We start from the raw sequence: 17,461 nt of genomic DNA, 5'->3' as shown, positions 1-17,461 counted from the left end.
CCGACGCGGCAGCCCCCTTGGCCTTCTCGAGAGGAAGCGGGTCAGCGATAGACTTGGGGTCGTCCTGCCGCTTCTTTGTGGTCTTCTTATGGTCGTCGACCTTCTTGGCATCGATGCGACTTTTAAGTGCGTCGACCAACTTCGGCGCCGACGCCCCCGCGTCACCCGTTTTCACCTTCGGCTTCAACACCGTAGTCTTCGGGTCGGCCATTGTGGCGTGCCCCTTGAGCTCGACGGCCATCTAGGATTTCTTTGGCGCCGAGGCCTCCGAAGCCTTTGATCCGACCAGTGCGGCTTTCGGTTTCGAGACGTCTGGCGTCGAGACCGATGGTTTCACTTTCAGTTTTGGTACCGTAAGTGGCGCCGCATCCATGTCCGTGGCCGGGCCGGAAGGCGGAGCCGTGGGACGGGAATCAAGACTTTGGGTAAGGCCCGAAGGCGATCCCTCAGCCTGGGCCTTATAATGTTGGCCGGCCCCGGAGTCAGTGTGAGGAAGCTCCTCCTCCGAGCTATCCTCTACGGTGGCAATGGCCCCGTCGTCGTCCCCTACCTCCTCGACGACTTCCTCGAAATCCTCGTCTTCCGCGTCGTAGTCGTCCTCGACCTCCGACGCTGGGTTAGATTCTGTGATATCTTGGATAGTGTCGTCGCCGACATCCTCCGCGTCGAAGATGTCCGTCGGAGGGGGTGCCGATCGCTGGGCCTGCAGTCTCGCAGCTCGGCAGAGCTTGAGCGTCTTCTTCGACCGGAACCTGGAGCAGGCCATACACTTGGCCTCGTCGTGGTCCGGCGACAAGCACTTATTGCACACCGGGTGCACATCGATATGTGGGTACTTTGAGGCACACACCGGGCACCTCTTAAATGGACTTCGTTCCATGATGAAGCAGAGTGGAGCGTCGTGTAGGCCCGTCCGTGCCGAAAGCACGCGGAAGGGCGGAGTTGGCTCGGAGTCGATGAAACAAACGAACCCGAACGATAGACAATACCGACGCGAGTCCTAAAGACCTTTTGGTCTCGAGAAAAAGATCTTAAACAACTATCGATTCCGACAGAGGGAACCGAAACACATCCGAACCCAATGGCGGAAAAAAACAATCTGGGGATGGAGTCGATGCCCATGCGCACTGTAGTCCAGGGGAGGAGCCACCTATCTCGTGATACTTCGAAGACTCTTCCAGGACAACAATGTGCAATCATCCGGACCCAACACTAGGCGGCGATCTATGCACAGATATGAATTCAGCAGCTCACATGCCTCGAACCCTAAATTATTGAAATTCAATGGGAGCATACTACCTGCAGCCTGTTTAGCCACATCCTATTGAATCAAGTGCAACAGAGGGATTGAGATGGAGTTTGTAATCCGATGTCCTCACCTACCTCCCTGAAGCGGCGCCATAACGAGTGGTTCCCTTCCTCGAACAAGGACCAGGATGCGTCCCTAACAACCAGAACTCCTCCCCTCTGTCCTCTCTTCCAGGAACCAATCCCTGCCGAAGACACACCGGAAGAACATCCGGGTGACCCCAGAAGTCCCTCCCTAACGCAGGATCCCAAAGCCGGAAAAGACGGACGCCGAGAGAAGAGCAGCGTCGGAGAAGTGAACTTGTGGCAGGAGGCTTGGACCTAAGCGGAACCAGAGACGGTGACCAGAGAAGAAGAAGACGTGTGGAGTGAGGACTGGTGGAGTCCACAGGATGTGGCTGGGGAGCGGCCGCAACTCACTGGAGAGTTGCGGCGGAGCCTGTGAGTATCCATACCCCGAGAGTAGCCATTGTAGCACATTAGGTGCATTGTAAATTACTTCTTGTCACTAGTGGTTCTAGTTGTGCACTATAAATTATTGTATAGCACCCTTGGGTTTCCACTACCCGTGTTCTACACTGTTGTTTATATCCCTCCCCCCCCTACTATCACGAAAACCCTCACAACCACCCTCCTGACGTCTACTCTCTCTCTTCCTCCCATACCGATTTCCAATACCCTACCTTCCTCACAATTGTTTTCAAGTCACTCACCTCCCGGGTTTCAGTAACGGTACTCCGTGCATATAGTCCAGTCGGACTAACCAATCCTTTTTGTTTCTCTTTTCCCTACGACCTCCGAGGACTACGACCGGATAACCCCACGAAGATAAGGCATCCCCGGCCATTCACAGGAGGAAGACCAGACAGTCTATCCATTGGAGCCTCGTTTTGTGTTTCCATCACTATACCCTGATTTGTCGTCTGTACTAACTGCAATAAAAATGTACAGACATTGCACACTTTATACAGCCTCCACGCTTGTTATTCCGGCCCGCAATACCCCCACGATCACAGGTGGTGTCAGAAGTTGGATCAGCCAGAAGCATGGAGGCTGCAGTCAAGCAAATGGCAGAAACCCAAGAACAGTGGGGTAGAATAATGGAGAGATTCCTCAAAATAGCTGAAGACGATAGGGGACAATTACATGATGTTCTCAAAGGACAAGGAGAGGCACATGACTTGACATTGGGAAAGCTCACTGACGCCATGGGACAGCAAAATCCAGTCGCTTCCCTACCTTCGGTTGTCTTACAGAAATATGTGCCGGGGGGAAGACCCGGACTATTTCTTTACGAATTTTGAACGGATGGCCCAGGCCGCTTCCTGGCCGGCTGACCGCTGGTGCCAAAACCTGGGACCCCTACTGACGGGGATCTACAGGCCGCCTACCAGCAAGCCAAAATCCAAGGTAACAATCCGTATGAAGACATCAAAAGATGCATCCTAGAACGCCTGGGCATATATGATGAGACTTATAGGGTCAAGCTACGACAAGCAAAGGAAGGACCACAAGAGACTCCCAGAGCTTAATCCTTCCGTATTGAATATTTAACCAACCGGTGGCTTAGACCAGCCACTTCCTCAAAGGAGGACTAGCCAAAATATACTTGGAGCAATTTTTGGCATCCTTGCATCCATCCACCCAGAGGTAGGTGCGACAACACGCACATCTCACCCTTGATAGTGCGGTGGACATCGCTAGCGCTTACAGCCGAGCCTAAGAACTACAGAGAGGAAGAAACGACCATACAACCCGGCCCAGCAACCCAATCAGTACCCGACCCCATCGGGCGCCCATATCCCAAAGACCGGATCCCCGCCCTCTCTTACCAACCCCTATTGTGTTCAGGCCTCCTAACCCTGGGCCACAGTGTTACAATTGCGGAGCCTATGGCCACATGGCCCGATCATGTCCCCAGAGGGAGGAACCTATGGAGGTGGGGGTAGCACGGAACTATGTATGTGCCACCCCTGGAGCAGTATACCTCCACCTTATCGCTGCCCTGTGAAGATTAACGGGCAGCCCGTATTAGCCCTGATTGACACAGGGTGTAGACAGTGTTCTCCGACCCCAAGACATGCAGCCACCAGTCGGTCCCCTCACTGGCACAGTTGCCATTCAGTGTGTTCATGGCGATACCAAAAGATATCCAACCGCCCAGGTACGCATTCAGCATCCCACCGATCCTGGAACCGATTTAACAGTGGAACTTATACCCAGACTACCAGAGCAAGTAATCTTGGGGAACGATTACTCTGGTCTCCCAAAACTCCTCCACGATACAACTGACTCTCTATCCCAATGGTGGACTGAAGCACCCTTTTCACAAGTCCATCCTCCACCGGATTCACCATCCAAACAACGAAAAACCAGAAATCAGAAAAGGAAGGAGAAAAGACACTATGTCAATGTATGCCCTGTCAGAACCGAGGAGCACCCATGGGAGACAGACAGGGAATTTCGAGCCTCCCAGAGAGAAGACCCCGTCCTACAGGAAGCATGGGGAAAAGCCCTGGAAAACGAAGATCCCTTGCAAGTAGGTCCCTACTTTTTCAAGAAGAACGGTTGATTATATAGAAAAGGCAGTCCCCGTCAGTCACCCCAGTTATTAGTTCCAGGTCCCTTTCGTGAGAAAATCCTGCTTCTAGCCCATAGCCACTTGTTGGGGGGCCATTTTAGTGATGAGAAAACCGGACAGGCCATTTTGGACAAATTTTATTGGCCAGGAGTCTATCAGCAAGTAAGAGCATATTGCCGAGAGTGCCCGGTCTGCCAGAGAAACAGTACGTATCGTCCTCCAAAAATAGCCCTTCAACCCCTGCCAATCATCGACATACCGTTTAGCAGAGTCGGCATGGACATCATAGGACCCCTACTGCCTTCCCAAAGCGGGTGTCGGTACGCTTTAGTCCTTGTTGACTATGCCACCTTTTTTCCAGAGGCCGTACCCCTGCGACAACCCACCGCCCAAAACATAGCCATAGCCATGATCGCGATTTTTACAAGAGTGGGGTTCCCAAGAGAAGTCTTGACGGATCAGCGTACCCCCTTTGTTTCTGCCCTCATGAGACAGGTGTGTTCACAGCTAGGGATTAAGCAAATCCGGACCTGCGCTTACCACCTACAGACAGATGGGTTGGTGGAGCGTTATAATGCCACCCACAAAACAAGCCTAAAAAAGCTACTGGCCCTGGAGTCTAAGAGGTGGGAGGAGATGCTACCGTTAGCACTGTTTGCTATACTGTGTAAGGTGCAGAGCAGCACAGGTTACTCCCCCTATGAACTCCTTTATGGACACCCTCCCCGAACCCTTCCAGATACGGCCCAAGAGGCCTGGGAAGCAGAACCCGACCCCTCCCAGAGTACATCGAGAACCTCAAGACCCATTTGGGACAAATACGGGACATAGTCAGACAAAATATGGAAAACGCCCAAGCGTCCCAAAAACGCCAATATGATAAAGGCACCAAAGCCAGAAGCTTTTCGGTGGGAGACTTAGTACTCCTAATGAGGCTTTCCTCCGACCAGAAGCTGATAGGGTCAGTGGCAGGGACCCTACCCCATTCTCCAACAGGTAACCCCTGTTACTTACGAACTAGAGTTAGACCGTACTCGTGGGACCACCCAGATTTATCATATAAATCACCTCAAGAAATGGGAAGGTCCCCGACCAGTCCTGTCAGGGACACTCCCCAAACCAGCTTTCCCTTTTGACCCTTGTCTGGACCCCGAGTTGACAGAATCCCAGAAACAAGACCTCCGGGACGTCCTCCTGCCCCTTCAACATGTCTTCTCCACAGCACCCGGACGTACCACTATAATCGAGCATGCAATATAAACCGATCCAGGGAAGACCGTACGCCTTTGACCCTACCGGGTCCCGGAGGCCCGTAGGTCTGTCATCAAACAGGAAATAGAACAGATGTTACGCATGGGAATCATTGAGCCATCCATAAGCAATTTGAACTACCCCATTGTGTTAGTCCCAAAGCCTGATGGATCAATACGGTTTTGTATTGACTTCCGTGAAGTGAATAAAATCTCGAACTTTGACACCTACCCCCTACCTCGCGTAGATGAATTGATCGAAAGAATAGGGAAAGCCAAATATATCACCACGCTCGACCTATGTAAAGGCTACTGACAAATCCCCTTAAAAGATCAGGATAAAAAGAAAAACGCTTTTTCCACCCCCCGAGGGATTGTTTCAATTCACGGTTCTACCCTTTGGACTCCATGGTGCTCCAGCGACTTTTCAAAGGGCTATGAACCTTATCCTATGACCTCATGTCCAATACGCTGGAGCTTATCTTGATGACATCATTATCTACAGTGACACCTGGGAACAACATTTGAAACACTTAAAGCAGGTTGTCTATTCCCTAGGGTCCTTCAGTTTCACTATCAACCCCTCCAAGAGCACCCTAGCCACCCAAACCGTTAAATACCTCGGCTTCCTTCTAGGCGAGGGAGTAATACGCCCACAAGATAATAGGATCACAGCCATTCAATCCATTCCTTTTCCCCAATTCCGAAAAGACCTCCGAGCATTTCTGGGCCTTCTCGGGTACTACCGTAGATTTATTCCCAACTGCTCCTAAAGGGCTGCCCCTCTTACGGATCTCCTAAAGAAGGCAGCAAACACAAACGAATCTCTGAAAAACCCGACACCCTAACTCTGGCAGGCTTTCAATGGGCTCAAACTGTCACTAACGTCCAACCCAGTACTAGCTAGACCAGACTATTCCCAACCCTTTGTACTCCAGACAGACGCCTCAGATCAGGGTCTAGGGGAGGTTCTTTCTCAACTAGACAGAAACGGGGACGAAAAACCCATTCTATATCTGAGTAGGAAATTGTTTCCCAGAGAAAGAAATTATTATTCAGTCGTTGAAAAGGAGGCTCTCGCCATTAAGTGGGCTATCGAAAGCCAGCGGTATTACTTAGAAGGTCAAGACTTTACATTGTATACTGATCATGCACCTCTGGGATTGATGGCCCGAAACAAAGGACATAACGACCGGGTCCTCCGATGATTTTTAGCCCTACAGCCCTTTAGGTTCAAGACTGTACACAGGAAGGGGACAGAACAAGGGAATGCAGATTTCCTTTCCCTGTACCCCTCCTCCCTGACCCGTACAAGAAGGACAGCTAGAGGAAGGGGATGTAATCAGATGTCCTCACCTACCTCCCTGAAGCGGCGCCATAACGAGCAGTTCCCTTCCTCGAACACGGACCAGGATGCGCCCCTAACAACCAGAATTCCTGTCCTCTCTTCCAGGAACCAATCCCTGCCGAAGACATACCGGTAGAACATCCGGGTGACCCCGGAAGTCCCTCCCTAACCCAGGATCCCAAAGCCAGAAAAGACGGACGCCGAGAGAAGAGCAGCGTCGGAGAAGCGAACTCGTGGCAGGAGGCTCAGACTGAAGCGGAACCTGAGACGGTGACCAGAGAAGAAGACGACGTGTGGAGGGAGGACTGGTGAAGTCCACAGGAGGTGGCTGGGGAGCGGCTGCAACTCACTGGAGAGTTGCGGCGGAGCCTGTGAGTATCCATACCCAGAGAGTAGCCATTGTAGCACATTAGGTGCATTGTAAATTACTTCTTGTCACTAGTGGTTCTAGTTGTGCACCGTAAATTATTGTATAGCACCCTTGGGTTTCCACTACCCGTGTTCTACACTGTTGTTTATATCCCCCCCTCCTATCACGAAATACTCACAACCACCCTCCTGACGTCTACTCTCTCTCTTCCTCCCATACAGATATCCAATACCCTACCTTCCTCACAATTGTTTTCAAGTCCCTCACCTCCCGGGTTTCGGTAACGGTACTCCGTGTATATAGTCCAGTCGGACTAACGGCTCCTTTTTGTTTCTCTTTTCCCTACGACCTCCGAGGACTACGCCCGGATAACCCCACGAAGGTAAGGCGTCCCCGGCCCTTCACAGGAGGAAGACCAGACAGTCTATCCATTGGAGCCTCGTTTTGTGTTTCTATCACTATACCCCGATTTGTTGTCTGTACTAACTGCAATAAAAATATACAGACATTGCACACTTTATACAGCCTCCAGGCTTGTTATTCAGGCCCACTATACCCCCACGATCACAGAGTTAAAAAGTGCAAGTTATGTTAATTTTCCCCACTATGCAGATAAGGACATCCCTTATTGTAACATTACAAACATGTAAAACAACATTCAACTTAAGTACATGTCAGGAGAGGAAAAGCATACCTTTCAGATGATTGGTTTGCACCATCTTCATTACGGCTTCTTGCTTGGTCACTTTCTTCAGACATGTCTTTAAGGACACATTTCAACTGTTCGACTTCTGTTTTGAGTAGTTCAATATTTTGAGACATCTGAGCTTTTTCAAATTCCAATAACAGAACCTGAAAAGATAAAATAACAAAAATTAGTAAACAGAGCACAATGCGCCAGTGCGAACTATTAGCTACCACTTATTGCCATTACTAGTCTTTTGTGATTTTCCATTCGCTTGACTCCTTTCCAATCTGTGTCTGGGTGGGATTGTATTTTAAAAAAAATATTTGTATCCAGTTACAAGAAAACAACAATGGTCAAGTTCACTGGTATTCTTCAATATGGTCACTGCCCATATATCAATAGGATCGCATCCACAATAATATCTAAACACCCTTTTAGTCAGTGCTTTTAAAACTAACTTATGTGTCCAAAAGACACAAGGTAAAACCCCAAGTGAGAGCCTGTGTCTTCCATCAGCTGATACCAGCAACCCCCCCCCCGCCCTCCCCCAACTGCGCAGCATGCTGCACCACCTGGGGCGTGAGATCAGTAGTAATTATCGTTATGTGCATGAGATCAAATAGCAATTATCGTTATGTGCATCATGCGACCACCTGAGGCACCTCATTGTTTTTATTCTGTGGCCTTGCCATCATTGCATCCCATATATTCACCTCCAACTGTTTTCTGGCCCTGCGTCCCATAGTTGTTAGCAAGCTGTAGGAAAGTAGGATCTAAATCTATGGTTAACCCCACTTTGTGCCTGGTGCCAAGCAGTATTTCGACTAGTCTGACTGGGATCCTGCTAACCAGGACCCCAGTCTATCTGCTTTATCCCTAAATTGTTGTATTGAGTACTTAGGTACACACCGGATTGGATACTGGGGTACTCTTATCAGTCCCTAGCACTGTTCCCACACTACGAGACGTCCCTACGAAACCAATCGTGCCGCCGATTTTAAAACGCGAGCAGCGCGAAATCCAGGAGGGAGGAAGAGACATGGTGACATTGTGCTCAAATGGCTTCTGCTTCAACCAGCCCGCCTCCCTCCGTCGTGTGAGGACCCCCGTGCTGATACAGCTTCCCGGGCACACAACAGCACCACCAGAGTACTTCACGGGTTTTTAAAAGACCATTTGCACGGTAATGACCTTTGTCATTTTTTCACCACTTCATAGAGTCCCTGCAGCTCGGCACCTCCTACTGCTGGAAGAAGTAGCCCACTGTGCCCCCCCTCCCCTCCCATTGCTTGTTTGGTCGGCCTTTCTAAAAACATGCTCTGCTGGCAGCATTAGGAACATAGGTGAGAGGGGTGAGGAGGTAAAGTTTGCTGGCACTCCGCACGTAACTCCAGCCAGAGCCAGTCATTTCTTTGGGGCAAAAACATTGTTTTTCCTGTGTTGCCCTCTCCTCTCCCTCCCTCCCTCCCTCTTCTTTCCTTACAGGTTCCCTTCCTCCCGCCATGCTTGTAGCTTTTCCCTATCTCAATGCGTGTTCAGTCTTTCCGGAAACACACTCTGCTGGCAGCATTGGAAGAAAGGTGAGCGGCGGGGATGCTACGTTTACTGATGATTCTGCACGCAACTTCTCTTTTTTTCCACAGGAATAATTAGAGGACTATAAGTAACAATGTCTAGAAATAAAAACACCACATCCTACTTTTTGAGAAATAATGTTCAATGTATTCCTAAATTCGAATTTTCTAAGCTCCAAAGCTTTTTCCCCATTATTTTGTGGTCTCTCCCCTGTCCTTTAATATCTTCACATATTTTTAACATGGCGCAATTATATATTGCTTAAAAATATTAATAATACATTAAAAAAGGAGGTATTTCTTGAAAGCTAAGCCCAAATAATGTTTGTATTCTGGGGGCTTCCTGTTGCAGAGCCAGATCGCCCATAAATTCATTATTGCTCAGTGTCCGTCTGTTCACCAACATGTTTATTAGGAACAGAAATGACTTACAGTGAAGATTTGACATATCACACAGATCACCATCAAAAAAGGTGGTCGTTTCCAGCAGCCACATTACATCTTTTTTCATCCTTTTGCCTGTTCCTCTCTCTGGGCCTGTCCTTCTGTGTTATCCCAGTCCTGTCCCTCTGACTGTCTATGACCCTGTTCTTCTCCTGGCACCTTTCTGCCTGTGCCTTTATCTCCATGGCACCATCTACTTCTGCCGGTCTCTCCCGCTTTGGCTCAGAGCATATTTTTATATTTCATCCTGTGGTTCTGTTGACCTATTTCCTTCTACCTGTTTCTGATCTTTGTTCCTTTCTCTAACTCTGTCACACTGTCTGCCTCTGTCCTATCTTGATTTTGCAGACTCTCTCCATACCACTGTCTCTGTCACATGGTTTGCGCTTGTCGGTCTCCTCATCTTAATTTCTGTCCCACCTTCTTTGTCTCACTTCATCACTTCATGCCCCTGTATGTCTATCCTTTGGTCTGTCTCTATTCTCTTGACCTCTTTATGCCCCTCTGTTTGCAACCCCTCTATGTACCCGCAGAAGTTCCCCTGTATCACCAGCCCAACCGGAAACAACTACAAATCCCAGATTCCTCGCCCCTTGAAGCAGCAGTGCACCCTGGGGCAACGTCACCTTCTGGAGCAGGAGCTACCGCGGAGCACCCCCAGCAGCGGGCAAAACCGGAACACCCTCGGCATCTGGTGCATTTATCACCCTGGAGCTCCCATGACCTTGTGTGTAAAGCTATACTTTCAGTGAGCAAGAGTTCAGACTGTGTTTGTGGAATCGCAGATCAGAGCCAATTGTACTCCGTTCTAGAGCCAGGATTCATCAGTTAAGACACATTGATACCTATTTATTAACTGATTTGTACAAACTTAAACCAAAAAACCTGGACACGTTGTGTCTTCCTCTCTTAAATTGTGTTATCAAGCAAATTACTTATTTCACAAAAAATCTTTTTTGTTTCATTATCGCATATGAAAGCACTCCAAGATATCGGAGTTCAGACAAACAGTTATACACAAAGTTTTAAGTACTTCTCAATGTAGTGCGATAATGTACCTATCACCAGGGCTTTAAGTGGGCCGGGTCTCAAGGGGTCTGAGCACCGGCAGTTTTTTTTCAGGGGGCCTCGAAACGGGTCTCTATCGGGCTGTTTTGACCCCTGACACAGGCAGCCCGTTTTTTTCCCCGGACTGCAATGACCACTGTTTGCTGTCACTGCAGTCCGGAAAAAAAGTGCCATGGTTCAAAACAAAGCCTGATAGAGACCCGTTTCGAGACAGCACCAGGCACATGGATGTGCGCTGCTCACACTGCTCACTTCTCAGTAGTAGAGAAGTTACGGCATGACGTCATGCCAGGGGAGCGTTGTGGGGGAAGGGAAATCCTTTAAGAGTCATTTTCTTTCTGGATTTCCCTTCTCTTTCTGAAACTCAGGAGCAGCAACATTGTGGTAGGGTCACCAAGGATTTAATTGGAAGCTTTGTCAATATTATATACAAGTCATAGTTGCAGCTTATTTATCTTCTGCAAGTAATAACCATTGACAAAGCCAATATTACTTACTTATTGTCGGTATGAAGTTACTTGTATCAAATATCTGGATGCAATGTGGGCAACAGCAAAATACAAGTCGGGCGGCACACTATGCTAAGCACAGATTTTTTGCGTAAGTGATTTAAAGCCACGCCCCTAATTACACTGGCCACGCCCCTTTGAGAGACCCCCCAGTTTTTTCATCCCACTTAAAGCCCTGCCTATCACTGTCAAGGCTTCCACGTTAAAGAACAGTAGATGTAGCACTCAGGTTAATATGCTGCATGTCTAAATATTTATAAGTTCCTAAAGACATCCCTACGAGACAGTTTGCGCTGCCGCTTTTAAAACGCGAGCGGCGCGAAATCCAGGCGGGAGGCAGAGGAAGAGACATGATGTTGCAGGCGTGCAAAGTCCATTGTGCTCAAATGGCTTCAGCTTCAGCCCCCCCCCCCCCTGTAGTCTGTGGACCCCCGGGCTGAGACAGCTTCCCAGGCACACAACAGCTGCACCCGAGTACTTCACGGGTCTTTAAAACACCATTTGCATGATAATGAGCTTTGTCATTTTTTCACCCCTTCTTAGAGCCCCTGCATCTCCACACTTCCTACTGCTGGAAGAATTAGCCCCCCCCCCTCCCTACCTCCGAAATTCGGCTCTAGTTGCGCCTATGGTGCTTTGTAAGGGGAGGGGGGAGAGACAGAAAGACAGATTTTTGTTATATCGTGGAATTCATCATAGGCATATACCCCTGACTCTACGCATAATCATATCATCTTGTAATACAACAGAACACAGCAACAAACACTTTCTGTTTAAATCACTTTCCAATCTTTTTTAATCTCGAGATGTTAGAGTTGAAAGGCTCTGGGCAGGTTTAGGAAACCGACCCACCCTCTTGTAAATGACACTGGTTTACTGACCTCCGGCCTCAACTACACCCGTTTTGTCTCCTCGGGGCGCACGTACCAGCATTCCCAGCCTTTCAGACACATCACATGATAATGTTTGAATACAGCCTGACCTTTAATTGTGTGGCACGTTTCAGGTGCACTGCTGTAAAAGGGGCTTCAAACTCACCCTAGTATGAGGTGTTTGCTTTTCGTTCTGCGCTTCTGCGGCCTTGTTTTCAGTCTGGATTGTCTTCTGCTTGGCCTTTAACCCCATGGCTGCTAGGCGTTTTCCCGTCCTGCGCTGGGTTTTATTATTTTTCATTGTTTTATGACGAGCTGGCCTTGTCATCCGCGCACGGCAGGTAAGCGCCATGACGAGCCCAGCTCGTCATTAGCCTCGAAGGGGTTAAGTTCTCAGGGACAGCTCATAAAGGGTACAGCCAATGCACACAGACCATCTATGGAACACACACCACTCTGATCTTCCGGGCCTCCTTCTTATGCCCAGTTCACACTTGTATCAACCCCGGAGAGCATCAAGTGGAAAGGCATACAGTGAGGTTTTTACAGGGGCTGTGAAGCCATGAAGTTCTCCTCCTAAGCCTCCCTCCCTCGCCTGCTTCTGCTTGGTTTATCTCGGGGGAGCGGTGTGCAGTGGTTGAAGGCACAGAGGTACGGAGGTCTACATCTGTGGGAAGCCAGGGAGTGCTCAGGGTTAGAGCACAGTGCTCAACCCTGAATCGCTTGAGGCTGAATTACTGAAGCGTTCTGCCATGAAATGCCCTGAGATGCTTGTGGCTCAGTGCACAGTCTTACACCAAATTGAAGTAGAACTTCGGAACTCAAGAATCCTGAAAAGGGGCTGCAGTAGGGTGGATGCTACTGTAGCCATACTGAGTTGAGTGCGACCTCGTTGAGACGGCCCCACAAGGTTAGTGAGCTCAATGCTTGCTCCCCCATGAGACACCGATCATACCAAAAACATTCAAGCCTCCGGTTATTGTTAAGATTGCAATACAGGCTTGACTAATCAAGGGAACCAAGGCGCCTACAGGAAAAATGAAATCCGGTAAGATCTGCGCAGAAATGATTGAATCAAAAAAAGATCGCATGGAAACCCCAGACAGACATTGTGCCAGATAACACGACTAAAGCAAGTGAAGGCCATGGTATCCATTGATATCGCCAATACAGACATTTGGGAAAATTAACAGTTGCTATAAATGTATGTTTTTAAAAGACTCTGCAGCAGTCATTTAATCAACGACAGAACATATTGCAGAACTGCCAATCCACTCATTCCTCAAAAGTCAGAATCACTATTGAATCCAGATCAACGGTCCAGCATAAGTCTATCTATGAATTTAAAAGTAACAGCACCTGGAAAGAGTGAAATGTCAGTAGATTGCTCGTCCGGAATGCCGAATTCCCCCCCTTCCCCTCCCTCACTTCCCCTCCTTTCCTGGCCCTCTGACAGGTAGGGGTAGGGTTCTTAGCGCTGGGATACCCCCGGGTGACTACGCGCTCTACACAATTTTTTAATAATAATAATAATAATAATAATAATAATAATAAGATTAAGTTATCAACATACAGGCCCAGGTTCACACACCAAGCTATTCTTATTCCATGCCAAGACCTCACCCAAACAAGCGCTATCCGCATACAAACAACTCCATCATTGACTCCGTAGAGGAAGCGGAGAACTCCTGGCTGCGCTCAATTTTTACTAGCAAACCATATAGATCTAGTACAGGCAATGGAAAGTTAAGACCATCAATCTGGTTGATGATCCTGTAGGGCATGAGCAAGCTGATACTTAAATCTCAAATTCATCAGAGCAATTAACCCAAGAAGAGCTAATTAATGAACATAATGTAAGGAAAAATAAGGCACAATTTACAGAAGAAGGAGAAAATGATGCCCCGGAAAAAAGTCGTTTGGTTAATAACTATAACGAGGATGATTTGCTGCAAAAGATAACAGACATCATTGACTCAAAAATTAAAACAATTATCAAGCCCCTAGTTGCCAAGATTGACAAACTGAATGCTGAACTAAAGAAAATGAGTGGGCTTCAGTCCAAGGCAGTGGATGAGGTTGATAAGCTAAATATTCTGGTGACACAGATGGGAAAGGCAGCTGAGATTAAGGTGAAGAACCCCATCGAAAAAGCCAGTGGCCCGGCGACCTTAGTATGCCCAGCACAAAACGCGATAAATCCTAGCATACAGCCCCTGGCTATCGATGGAGCACCACAGACAATAAGTATCCCGCCAGTAGCATGTATGGAAATAGATCCTCTACAATTTATTGAAGAAGCTTCTCCAGTGGTACTGGTGTTGGCCAATGTCCCTCCGCCAACGGATTTACAAGCAGAAACTCCAGCATCTCTGTCGAGCAAAGCACTGCACTGGTTAACAAACAACATGCGAATGGGCCCAGGAGGCAAAGACCAGCTTGCATGTGATATCAAATCCACGAAAAGGGTGGCGTGGATAGGGAACCGGCCGAAAAGGTTCAAAGGTGACAGCGTTATAGTGACTTTTCGCCATGCAGCCGTCCTACCTAACGTTTTGAATTACATCTTCCCTCCGCAAAGAAGAACTGGGTCTGTTGTTCCCCTCACTCTAAAATTCTTTTATGGGGAACAACAGAATGTAACCTTTTTAAACACTCCTGGACCCATGTGGGACACGGTCAGAAGTAACAGAGGGTTTAGGGTTCCTCCTCCTCCTAATGTTTGGGGTATTGGTTTGAGAAACAGATATGAAGCCCTATCAGGATTAAATGACTGTGATTGACTGGGCAGAATTAATTCTGATCTAACCATTCCCAATGATGATCAAATAGTGGGGGAATACATAGTTACATCAGAACCTGATACTAATACAGATTTATTGGTAAATGTTAACAATATGCAGGATGACCATGTTGACATAATCAATGATTATCATTATATTGGTGGTTTAGACCATGCTGAAACTAGAGACTTACATTTAATCGTATCGGCTGATGTGACCATAAATGTGATGAATGGAAGAGAAAATGATTTCACCCATCAGGAGTATAGGGTTAGAGATCTGAGTAATGCTGAATCTAACAATGAAAATGTATCTGCACAACATACTCTTTTATCCTGGAATGTTGCAGGCCTGAAAAGTAAAACTCCATCACTGGACTGGCAACAATTCCTGGATTCTAAGGACATAATCCTTTTACAGGAAACATGGCAGATACATCCAGACCCGGTTCAGGGCTACCTACATTTCTTTGTCCAAGCTACACCTAGCCTACGAGGAAGGCCTAAAGGTGGCCTGGTAACTTGGGTTAAACAAAATAATGATTACTCAGCCCTGCAATTGGTCACTAATAGCCCAGATATATTGTTGGTTAAACTACAGCGACCGCCATGTAAGGACCTGTATATATTCAATATCTATTCAAGGGGACTGCCAGGGGGTAAAAGCACCGAGGCTGTAGAACAGCTAGACTCCCTCTTAAAGCAATACTGCTTGAATGCTAATGTTATTGTGGGGGGCGATTTTAATTGCTGTTTTGAACCCTTAGACAAGCATGATGTAGATCTTTTGACAGAAGAGGACTACACTTGGGATATCCCTCCGCTTTGTTTAGTACCCATCAGAAAATGGTCTGAGGCTGCATTACAATTAAAGGTCTTGTGTATTGAGGCAGGGCTTCGGGCTACTAACGGCAGAACGAGCTCGGACAAACAGGGTGCCCCCACCTTTTCTAATGGCACTTCACAAAGTCGCATAGATTATATTCTGGTTAATAAAGAGAACTGGGCCAGTGTTATAGACATGCGGATCGAGCCAAGGGTGGAAAGCGATCACGACCCCCTAGTCATGACATTTCAATTGTTTGACCTATCTATAAAAGATGAACTGAGGGAAAATGTTGAGATAAATCTCTCAAATGATAATAGACGTGTTAGATGGTCAATTTGTGCAGCCAATGAGGAAAGCATATCTGCTATGAGGGACTTAACAATTGAGGCTATTAGCAAAGCAAGGAGTGTATCAACTATGGATTCCACAGTGCTTGAAATTAGTAAGATCCACGATGAATTTTTTAACAAATTAAAATCTTTTTTTGTCAAAAGAGTCGCCAAGAAGCAGCGTAGGCCAGTAAAAAAGGAAGATCAGTGGTACGATAAAAACTGCAGGGTTGCCTATAAGGCACTGTCCGAAGCTGTTAAGACAAGAGATAAAAACAAAATAAAGGAGGCCTGAGTTACTTATAAAAAAGTTCAAACTTGTGCAAAAAAGGAATGGGAGGAAGATTACTGGAGGGATCTCCTTAAAGCTAGTGGGGAAAGATCTATGACATCGTTCTGGAACATTGTCAAATGGGGAAGGGGGGCGGTTAGAGGTGAACCCATGAATAATGTTCCACCTGAAGCATGGGTATCCCACTTTGCGACCCAGTTTGCTGTAGAGGAAGGGGAAGTAGAGGTGAACTTGGCACAAACAGATAATCAAACGAGCTACCTTTCCTTCACCAAAGATGATGTTATAAAAACCTTGAACACTATCCCCAAAGCCAGAGCCCCGGGCCCAGACTCCGTCCCTGCAGATCTATTCTTGCACGACAAAGAGCTATGGGCTACTTACATCCAACTGCTTGCCAATGGCATTGCGAAGGGCTCACCCATTCCCGAGACCTGGAAGGGTGCCGAGATCGTCCCGATCTACAAAAAGGGGGCATGCTCGGACCCAGGCAATTATAGGCCTATTAGCCTGATCGCATGTATTCAGAAAGTACTGGCTAGACTTCTATTACAGCGAATCCACGGGTGGATAGATGACCAGGACATACTGTCACCCCTACAGGCAGGCTTTCGCAGCCATACTAGTACCATTGATCAAGTTTTTAGATTTGTGTTATTATACTGGCGCGTAGTTTTAATTGGGGGGGGGATGCTTTTTGCTGCTTTCGTCGATTTAAAATCGGCTTTTGATTTAGTCCCCCGCCACAAGTTATGGAATATACTGCAAGAGCAGGGTATTCCAAATGAAATTCTTCATATACTAGTCAGAATGCATGAGAACAATTACGCCCAAGTCCGCTGGAATCAGCAGGGTAGTGTTACGGATAAATTTCCTATCGCGAAGGGAGTACGTCAAGGATGCGTATTAGCTCCAACGCTCTTTTCGCTATACATCAACAGGGTGATTAGGTACTTTGAACATCAATCCACAGACGCCCCAAAGCTGGCAGGAAGACTAATCCCTCTGTTGATGTTCGCAGATGACACCCTGTTGATATCAAAGACACAGCAGGGACTCCAGAGAGCTATTTGCGTTTTTGAAACGTTTTGCAGAGACCATGGTCTTGTCATAAACACAAGCAAAACTAAATTCATGGTTATGCATAAACGAAGACATATCAGAGGGAATGTAACTATGGACGGGGTCCTACTAGAACAGACCCAGGTCTTTAAGTA

General features: G+C 47.6%; 1 protein-coding gene across 1 annotated transcript in view; it reads right to left on the bottom strand.

The window, feature by feature from the left end:
* The window catches only part of MORC3 (MORC family CW-type zinc finger 3), a 793,723-nt gene that overhangs the window by 76,262 nt on the left and 700,000 nt on the right, over positions 1-17,461 (bottom strand). Inside the window, exon 16 of the mRNA XM_086935396.1 lies at positions 7,552-7,709. Coding sequence (XP_086791522.1) covers positions 7,552-7,709 — 158 coding nt within the window. The remainder of the gene's footprint in view (positions 1-7,551; positions 7,710-17,461) is intronic.

Source organism: Lissotriton vulgaris, chromosome 8 (assembly GCF_964263255.1).
Source record: "Lissotriton vulgaris chromosome 8, aLisVul1.2, whole genome shotgun sequence".
Lineage (NCBI taxonomy): Eukaryota > Metazoa > Chordata > Amphibia > Caudata > Salamandridae > Lissotriton > Lissotriton vulgaris.
Note: the sequence above shows the minus strand (reverse complement) of the source record. Positions and strands in the feature narration are given on the sequence as shown.